At 55.0% G+C, this 9835-nt stretch overlaps 1 protein-coding gene across 1 annotated transcript; it reads right to left on the reverse strand.

Annotated features, from left to right (window-relative positions):
- Nucleotides 1-1870: 1870 nt before the first annotated feature.
- Nucleotides 1871-9669, reverse strand: SFTPB (surfactant protein B). Its single transcript, XM_015593839.1, has 10 exons — nt 9606-9669; nt 9137-9264; nt 8809-8880; nt 8289-8414; nt 7577-7729; nt 7257-7346; nt 3682-3865; nt 3370-3530; nt 2460-2540; nt 1871-1933 (listed from the first exon to the last, which is right to left on the reverse strand). Exons 1-10 carry the CDS (start codon nt 9667-9669, stop codon nt 1871-1873), a joined length of 1122 nt encoding a protein of 373 aa, XP_015449325.1.
- Nucleotides 9670-9835: the final 166 nt, after the last annotated feature.

The raw sequence follows: 9835 nt of genomic DNA on the forward strand, positions 1-9835 counted from the left end.
GAATTGGACTTTGTTAGCATTGTTATTGGCATTATATCACATAGGAACTGATCTTTATCATGCATAACTCCACACAGCTTTGAGAAGATAAATCAGAGCAGAACTAGAATCAACCTGGAATTTCACACAAAGGTTGGAAGTTCACTTGACAAAAAAGATAAAAAGAAAATTCCTTTTTACCTCTTAACAAAGCAACAGCTCTTAAGCAGCAGAGCATTTCAAATATGGAAGTTTGCACCTTCCCGCCACGCTTGAGTCCCCGACCATGCCAGGTATTTCTTGAATTTTTTAAAAAAGCTTAAAGATTTCATGTCTGTCTTTTATGGTACTTTATGTTCTCATCTTTTATTCTTCTGAATTTTGAATTTTGTGAAAGCATTAGCAAAATAATTGCAAGTTAGTGTCTTGCATAAGATTGAGTGGGGCAGCCCAGCTTTTACCCCGCCATCCTCTTGGAGCTGGGGACGGAGTCTGCGGCTGATGTGTTTGCCTTGGCCCAGCCCGGGGGGGTCTATGAGAATTGGGCTGGCTCCGGTAGGGTGAGAAGGCTGGTCCCGAGCTGGAGCCCCTTCTCACAGACATCCTCCAGAAGACACTGACACAACTGCGCCTCACACCCAGAGAGGACAGAAGTGGCTCTGGCTTGGGACTGTGGTTACAGATAGGCTGGACAAGACAACACAGGGCACAAGTTGCGGGTTCATGGTCCACCAGCTTAAGGTCCTTTTGAGGAAAGAAGAAGGGGGAAGGCAAGCATGGGTGTGAAGGCTTCTCTTCAGTGGGGGCAGGGAGCTTGAAGAGGAGGCTTGTCATGAGGGAGATCTCTGGAGTTCTGGAGATGGCCTCACTGGGCCTCACTCAGCTCCCCCTGTGCAGCCGAGGAGAATAAGGGCCAGTTGATGGCAGAGTTGGGACCAGGGCTCAGGCCTCCTGTCCCAACCCACTCTTCTTTCTGTTTCAACAGGGATAGAAGGCCCAGCTCTTCCTGGTGCTGGGGAAAGGTGGCTGCCGCAGTCTCCTGGGCAGCTCCTTGGACCCCCAGGTCCTACTAGCTGTCATCAGTGGGGGAGCGATAATATCGAACTGGTCCCTGTGGGACAGGCCTGGATTGGGGCAGACATTTCCTTTCCATTTCCTCCCCACCACCTCCCATAGGGGCTTGTGATTCTGGAGGGTATGAGGAGCAGGGCTGGGCTCCCTCTCAGACGGAAGAGGTGGACCCTGGGGTGTGAGCTCCGAGAGGGCAGGGAGCTCACTGCTTTATTAAGAATTCTAGCCCTTGCCCTTAGAAGGTGGCCTGCCACAGGCACTCACTACATTTTTAAAAAGTGAGTGAAAGAATGAATAAATGGCCATGGTGTTAGGGGCTGGCTCCAAGCAGGATTGTAAATTGGACCAAGTTTGTTTACCAGGGACTTTAGATACACTGTTGTTATATCTGTCCCTCTCAGGGTCACTGCCCTGCCCTGAGGCACCTGATCGCAGAGGCTGTGGGGGCCCAACCCTCCATCCTAAGGTGCTACCTCTGACTTATACAATGATAGGGAGGGAAAGGCGGCTCAGGAAGGAGGGTCAGATGATGGTGCAGCTCCTTGCACCTGAGGGGATGACATTTTGGGGCAGCAAAGTCTGATTTCCCCTGAGTTATAGGAAAGGTTGGCTTTGGTCTGAACACATCAAATAGTGAAGATCAGGAAATCCAGAGCACGAGCTATGGGGGAGCCTCAGGATCCTTGAGCTGAGGCCTGTGAGGGGGGCCTCTCCCTGCTTGGGAAGCAGAGGAGCCCCCTCCCGATGGATGCAGGACCCACCCCCTCTCCTACCCCCAGTTGGGGGCCTGGACTCACCTGGCTGCAGCTTTGAGTCCTCATTAGAAGTGGGGGCTGTGGACACACTGGAGAGGACTGATCGTGGTTGCACACACCCCCAGGGCCTGCCACAGGGACAGCATTAGGATTTTGCACCCCATTCCCTATTCCCTGTTCAGAGGGGGACCGGAGGATCCTCCTAGAAGGGGCAGCTCTCCTTCCACCTGCCCCCCGGTTGACGTGACTTCCTTGACCCTCTCAGGCCATGCCCTAAACCATGGACTTTCAGCCTTCTGGATTTAGAGCCGGAGGAGGTGGGATGCTCTGCTTAGCCCAGGACATCCATTTTGTGCGCGCGCGCGCGCGCACACACACACACACACACACACACACCTCTGAACAATCCTGTTCCACAATGCACATCAAACCCCACTCCTTACAGCTGCCCTTTCCCTTTCCAGATTCTTCCTTTTTCATTCTTTTTGGCTTTTTCTTGACCCCTCTGAGTCTGCCTTTTCTATATTAAAACAATGGGGGGAGGGAGCTGCCCTGGACCCAGAGAGGGGGCCTCTGCGGATCATGGGCCAAAGAGAGTGGGGGTCTCCGGGAGCTGGGGAAAGTCCTAGGACCATCTGATAGAGGAGGGCTTACCTGGCAGGTGGTGCGGGCATCCCAGCCCCTGGTCATCAGGCTCTGCAGCTGCAGTAAGTGCTGCTCCACGAACTGCTCACACTGAGGAAGGAGACAGACAGGGTGTGGATGGACCCAGGCCCGTTGCAGGACTGTTCTGCCTTGTGCTGTCCTGGCCTCTCTATGTATTTGGATCACTTCAGGGCTCCCTCTGACCCCACGCAGGTCCAGGCATCAGCCCCCTGAGCAGCTGCCATGGGCTGAAATGTAGGTATCTCTGGAGATAGCTAGAGACATTGGACCGAGGGTCCCGAAATCCAGGCAGAGGGCCAGAATCTTAACTGCCAGCATGCCTCCACCCAAATTTCAGTTCTAGAAGAAATCTTAGAGCTCATCTGGTCCTTGAGACCTGATGTGCTGGGCAGTGAAGAGCCCTGGAAGTTACTGACCAGGAGCACCAGTTCAGAAAGCTGCCTCCTGGGATCTATCTTATTTATGAAGGGAGTTTACCGTCATCGATTCTTAGTACTGTGATTCTAGGACCTCTCCTTTTGCAGGTGGGTTTGTCCCTAGTGAGTCACACTGGGAAGAGGGGTAGGGCTGGGACAGGATGGAGACAGGCCCAGCACCACAGAGAAGAGGCCAAGCCTCCTCCTGCTCCACTTGGCCCCGGTTATCTCCTGACAGATAACGGGCCTCGCACTTCATCCATGAGGAAGGACTGCCCACGCCTTTCGTCCAGAGGCCGCTCCTGACTGCGGTAGGTTTTGCCCTATTATGGTCTCACCGTTATTTGGCCCATGTCCTGTCTGAGCTCCTCAAGGGCAGGGGTCCGGCCCACTTTTTGTGTCTCTGGCTGGGAAGCCTTTCCTGGCTCAACCCTCCAAAGCGGGCAGACCCTGGGTCCCGAGTCCCCATCGCCTGCCCCTACCTTTTGCCTGTCCATCCAAGAGCCGAGGCAGGCCTGGCGCATTGCCTCTGGTGCAGTCTGCTCACTGCTGTTCCCTGCCTGGGTGGTCACGAACATGCAGAGGTGGCACTGGGAGTCTTGCGGTAGCCATTCTCCCGGCAAGGACCCCAGAGCGGTGAGGCCTAGAGAGGAAACAGTCAAGGTTGCCCTACTGAGGCGCTCAGTTCCTGTCCTCCCTGCTGCATGCAAGGGGACCATAGAGGGAGGGGTCCTGCAGGGCTGGGGGAGAGGGGATGAGAGTGGGCAATGTCAGGGCTGGGGCAGCAGGCTCACCTGGGTTATTGCCATTCTCGCTGGAGCACCGGAGGACAAGGCCACAGACCAGCTGGGGCAGCATGTGGTCCATCAGACTGTCCAACAGGATGACAGTGTAGCGCTGGGCCAGGCATTGACAGATGCCACCCGCCACCAGGGGTACCACGTGGCACACCTGGGCCACAGCCCCGGCCAGCACACCCTGGGGTGGGGGGGCGGCGAGAGAAGGTGGGATGGAACCTTCCCTTGCAAGGTCTACCCCGTGCTGGCATCAGATAGGCACTTGGTAGACGTTCCCTTGTTTCCTTCTGAGAATTATTATGCTGTTTACAGATAAGGACATGGAGCATCATAGAGTCCAGGGAACTTGCTCAGAGTCAATAAGGGAGCTCAGGAGCCAGGCTGTGGACCCAGCTCTGACTCTAAACACTGAAATTGCCAAAAGGGTCACAGCTAGCCCAGAGATGTGAGCATCGCCAAGGTCACACGACAGCCTAGGGGGAGGTGGAACCATATCTGTGTCTTCTCCCTCCTGACCCACAGGATTAGTCTGTGGCTCCCAGAGCCAGCACCTAGAATGTCCCTGGTTTTGGGGGCTTTGGGGGAAGCCAGGTGTTTCCTACTCACCTCAATTCCAAACACAAGGTTTGAGCTGAAGGGCAGGGAGGGAAGTGGCAAGCACACTGGCTCATGCCTTCACCCCTTCATTCACTCAACTAATACATGTAAAAGACCTGCATACAACAGGCTGGCCTTGGCCCTGTGGGGAGTAGGCACAGGAAAGTGTATTCTCTGGGATGTGACACCTTCCAATGAGTACATTTTACCAAATGTACCCACCTGCTTCCATGGGAACCCACACTTATCTTCCCCTCCTGCAATGACAGGTGGGTGATCCTTGCTCTGTCAAAGGCCAGCCCATCCACTTGTGCACTGGGTCAACCTGTCCCCACCTTCACAAATGCTTCTCCCTGCATCATCCTCTTGGTCTTGCCTAGTTACTTCCCCCAGTGATGAATGGGACTCGGGGAGTGAGTCTCATTCTGCGCAGTGATCAGTCTCATCGGCTTATGAACATGCTAACATGGATTCCAGCATTAAAAAGCCTCACCCATCTCTACTCTCCTTCCCAGAAAGACTTCTTGAAAGACTTGTCCATATTTGCTGCTCCACTTCTTCCCCTCCCTTCTCCTTAGAGCCCACTCCATTTGGGCTTCTGTCTCCACCCAAACAGCTCTCAAGGTCACAACAACCTCTGGTCATGTCCTGTCTTGATCCTCCAGCAGCCTTCAGCCCAGTTCACCACTCCCTCCTTCTCTAAATACTCTCTTCTTTTAGCTTCTGTGACATCAACCATGGTCTCCATCCCCCCGCCCTGTCCCCATTTCACTGGCCGTTCCTCCTCAGGCTCTTTATCTGGCCCATGCCTTTGCTTGACCAGGCCTTCCCCACCATGTCCCAGGGTGATCCCGCCCATTCCCTTGGATTTGGATTTTTCCGTAGCCAGCGACTCTCAGATTGCTGCTGTGACCTGACCTGTCCCCTAAGTCTGGGTGTTCGGCTGTCTGCTTGACATACCCTCTTGTGTATCGTACAGGCATTTCGAACAACACGCGTAGGAAAGAACTCTTTGTTTTTCTGCTCAAGCCGGTTTCCTCTCAAGTTTATCCACCCCAGCTGGTGATTCCCCGAGCCAAAGTCCATAGAGTCATCACTGGTTCCTCTCTTGTGCTCACTCCCCAAGTCTCATTCATCACCAAGTCCCGTTGCCAGCCTCACCAACATACCCCAGTCTATCTTCTCGTTTCCATCCCTTCCTCTATCCTCTCTCATTTCAATTTCTTCAGAATCTCCTAATTATTTTTCTTGCTTTCATCTTCTTCCCAGCGGCCTGATGCGTTCTTTAAACAGCAGGAGAGCGATCTTTCTAAAGTGTAAATCAGATCATGGTGTCCCCTGCTTGAAACCCTTCACTAACTGTAAATTACGTTCAGAATAAAATCCAGTGTTTCTTAACTCAGCTTAGACCTTTCTGTATGGCTTCGCTGTGACTACCTCTCTGCTTTCTTCTCTGACCACTCTCCCCCTGGCCTGCCTGCTGGAGCCACACTGGCTCTCTGTTTCTCAAGCTTGCCAAGCTCATTCTTGACAGAGAATCTTTATCCATCAGGGCTTTGTTGACCTCTAGGTCTCAGCTAAATTGTCACTTCCTCAGAGACTCTCCCTGACCAACCAGCCTAACCCCCACTCTCCTGTCACCGTCCGTCACCTCATTTTGATTTTATTTGTGACTAGACTGGGCAATCTGAGCTGCCCTTCCTTTGTCCCCAGTGCCCCTCTCTGTGCCTTCACCCACTCACCCAGCTATCCACCCACAGCCGGAGTGACCCAGCTGTCATCCAGAAGACCTGGGTTTCCCTAAGGGATCTCCTGGGTCCTGGAGTCCTGCAGCTGTGAGAGGTCACCAAGCCCTGACTGTGGGTCTCTAAGAAGGTGGCCTGGTACTTCTTATGTAGCAATAAGGAAAGACAAGCTCAGTGGTGACCAGGGAGTCGCTTTCCACGGGCTCCTTTCTTAGCGTGGACCCGCTGTCACAGCTCCTAGCTATGGCGGACAGAAGGAGGGTGGCAATGGACAGCAGTGGGCCCAGCCCCTCCTGGAAGGACTGACCATAGCTGCTAATGTAGATTGGGGTGTTGGCCCCAGCAGGTACTTCCTCAGCCCAGAGCCTGGGTCCCAGAGTCTTCCTCCCAGCACCTAACACTTGCCACCTCCTCTTTCACCAGCCTACATCCTAAACCTTCAAGCTGGCTCCAACCCCTGCCTGGATGCCTGTCCATAGTTGCCCACTCTTTATGGAGCCTTGGAGCAGAGATGCTGAATTGTAAGCAGCCTGTTTGGGATTAGGGTGAGGTTTTTTTTGGAGCATCGTGGCCAGGGATATAGCTTGGGTCTGCTCAGGGGCTTGCCCAAAGAGTGGAGGACTGCTCACCTCATCTGTTTTAATTCTCTGCTCTGAACCTATCACTGTCTGAAAAAAATCTCTCCACCACAATGCAAACTCGGGAAAACAGGGACCTCGTCTGCTGCTGTGAGTCCTCAGTGACCAGATAGCCTGTGGGTGCCCATCTGAGAGGGGCCGATGGGGCAGAGCCTCTGCTCACTTGGGCCCTATTTCAGAGCAGGGCAGCACTGGGCGATGGTCACTACACGTCTGGAAGTTTCCAACTTCCGTACAGGAAGGGAAGGGAGTCCATCTGTGGAAGTTCTCCTTTTGAAAAATTAAAGCACCCTTTCTATAGAGACCACTGGGGATTCTTCTCCACCAGGTGCTGGGCTGCTGGAGGACAAGACTGGGTCTCATTCTTTTTTGTGCTTTGACACCTGGCATAGTGCCTGCTTGGCATAGAATGGGCACCTAACGTTTGCGGAGTGAACTCTAGACCTGGCACCTACCGGGCCTGACCCTGAGCTCCAGGGTCCTCAGGATGGGGACAATGCACAAATGGCTCTCCTTCTAACTTCTGGCTGCCAGCTGGCCCCTGACAGGGGTGTGAGGAGGAGGGGGAAGGTGGAGCTGAGGGGAACCTCACCTTGGGAATCATGGCTTGGATCCGCTTGATCAAAGTCCTGCAGAGCCAGCAGAAGGGGAGAGGGATGGGGAACTGCTGCTCGGAGAGAGCCTGGGGGAGAGAATGACCAGGGCAAGCTGGGCCGGGCACTGACTGAAGCCTCCTCCAGGCTCTGCCTTCCCTTCTTCCCCTCCTGCCTCAGGCCCTGCCTAGAACTACTGCTCTCCCTTCTGGTTCTGTCCCTCCCAGGGCCCAAGTGCTCATGCGCCTCGGCTATGTCCTAGCTCTCTGGATCCTCACCTATCTGGTTTGAGGGATCACCAGTGTGGGGCCTCCCTCACCTGTGTCTGAGGCCTGGGCCTCGCCTGGAGAGCCTCAGGCAGCACAGGGAGGACCAGCTGGTCCAGCAGAGGGTCCGGCAGCTCTGGCTCCTGCCCTGGCTCAGGATGCCCAGCTCTGCAGAGGCCGAGGTACTTGCAGATAGCCCTGGGGTTCTAGGGAACAATGCAAAGTGAGGGGGTGCTGAGGGTGGGGGAGGGAACTGCATTTCTGCTTAGGCTGGCTCAAGGACTCAGGGACCAGGCCCACTGTCTTTGAGCGTGGAATAGGGGAGAAGGCTGGGTGGGGCTATGGTTTAGAACTCTGTAGTGGACATGAGGGAGACAAAAAGGCAGAGATGGGGCCGTGTAAGGATTTTGGGGCAGGTGTCTGGGAATGTGCATGAATGAGTGCGAGCATGTATATTTGTGAGAATGAAAGAGTGATACATGTATGTGCGAGTGTGTAACAGGTGAGTTACAGTGGAATCGAGTGTGAATGAGTGTGTGACAGTGTATGCTCATGTGAAGGGTGTGAGGGTGTGTGTGGTGTTGGTGAGTGTGCAGGCCCGCTGTGTACAGCTGAGCAGATGGGCTGAGAGCTGGGCCCCTGGTTGATGGGCACTGTGTTTCTTGGACTGGTTGTGGGCAGGGTCTGTGTGCGTGTGGTGGGCCAGGTGCTGTGGGTGTGGGTGGGCATGGGAGTTGTGTGGGCAGCAGGTCGGTGGGCCCTCACGATCTGGCTCTGGAAGTAGTCGATGACCAGTGGGAAGTAGAGGTCGAGTACATGGCGGCACTGGGGCACCAGCAGCTTCAAGGGGAGGAGGTCACATTCATGCTCCAGGAACTTCTGCGTCATGTTCTGGGAGGCAGGTGGGAGTTGACAAGGTTGGACAGGGGACAGACAGTCGGCCCAGCCTTCCTGAGGTCTGCCTCTGCCCAAGTCCCTGCATGCCGGGCCACCACCTGACAGACCGGCCACCTTTTCCCCGGGGCACTGGAGTTCAGAGAGCGCCGAGGACTTAAGTGGCTGGGCACAAGGGGGGCCTCTTCCCCCTCCAGAATAACCATCTCCAGCTGTGCTGCTGAGCTTCTTCCTAGAGCTCTCTCCCAACCAGGAGGCACCTGGAGTCCCCCAGCAATCCCAGGGCTCACCCGCATCCTGGAAATGGCCCCTTTAAGGGGTTAACCTCTTCTTCCTGCTCTGTCCCCTATCTCTGTCCTCCCAGCTCCATCCAGGGTCTGGGCCTCGTCACCTGGAAAATGGCCTCCTTGGTCATCTTGGTGAGGATTTCGGTGATGTCCTCACATTCCTGGCACAGGTCATCCTGGGGAGGGGGCACACAGTGGGGGGGACGTGAGTGGGGGGCATGCTCCCAGCTCAGGTAGGTGAGGCTCTTAGATGTGTGGAGAATGATAGGGCACTCCAAGGCACAGGTAACTGCACACCATCACATTCTATCCAATCCCATCCCACCCCATTCCGTCCCCTATGGGAGGTCCAATCCCTCAGGCCCACCCAGAGCCTACCCAGCACCCTCTACCCCAGACCTTCAAGCCAATGCATCTTTGGGTGGTACTCACGACTCCCGCATGTCCCCAGACCTCCTGCAGGCAGTGCCCTAGTTTTCTGCACTGCAGTGCTTGCTCCAGGCTTTGGCACCAAAACACAGGGCCCTGGGCACAGGCCAGGGGCAGGGTGGTCCCGACAGCTGCTGTTTGGGGCCAGAACCGTCTTGGGATCCAGGCCACACCTGGCACCCTGACCTTACCCCACTGCCAAACCCAGTTTTATTGGTAATGCATGGCCGTTAAATATACTACAGTCAGACAGCTCTGGGGCACCTGCTCTAGTGCCACCAGCTGTGTGACCTTGCACAAGCCCTGGAGCCTCTCTAAACCTCACCTTCCCCATCTCTAAAATGAGGCTACTATACAGACTAGGGAAATGCCTAGCATAGAGCCAGAGCTCAGTAAACAGTGGAGATGGCCTCGATGCCCCTCCACACCAGCCTCAGGTGGGAGGGAGGTGGGAAGAGGTTGGAAGACTCACCAGCACCTGGGCCACAGAGCGTGGACAGCAGCAGCAGCCAGAGCAGCAGGTGCGACTTGGCCATGACGCCTCCACAGCCTGGACGCTGTTTGGGGCCCTTATAGCTGCGGGCAGGGGTATGGAGGAGGGTCCATGTGGGAGCAGCAGTGACCTTAGTGTTTGCCTTTGTCCTGGAGAGCCCTCCAGGTGCTTTGATCCTACCTTTTCCCAGCAGTGACACTCCTAGCCGT

This window comes from Pteropus alecto, unplaced genomic scaffold (assembly GCF_000325575.1).
Source record: "Pteropus alecto unplaced genomic scaffold, ASM32557v1 scaffold117, whole genome shotgun sequence".
NCBI lineage: Eukaryota > Metazoa > Chordata > Mammalia > Chiroptera > Pteropodidae > Pteropus > Pteropus alecto.

Excerpts from the sequence above, each read along its gene's own strand:
- SFTPB (XM_015593839.1), bottom strand. The coding sequence starts at position 9,669 with ATGGCCAAGTCGCACCTGCTGCTCTGGCTGCTGCTGCTGTCCACGCTC. Across the intron at positions 9,265-9,605 it reads GCTCTGTGGCCCAGGTGCTG|CTGTCGGGACCACCCTGCCC; the intron begins GTGAGTCTTCCA and ends CCCAAACAGCAG. Across the intron at positions 7,730-8,288 it reads ACTACTTCCAGAGCCAGATC|AACCCCAGGGCTATCTGCAA; the intron begins GTGAGGGCCCAC and ends ATTGTTCCCTAG.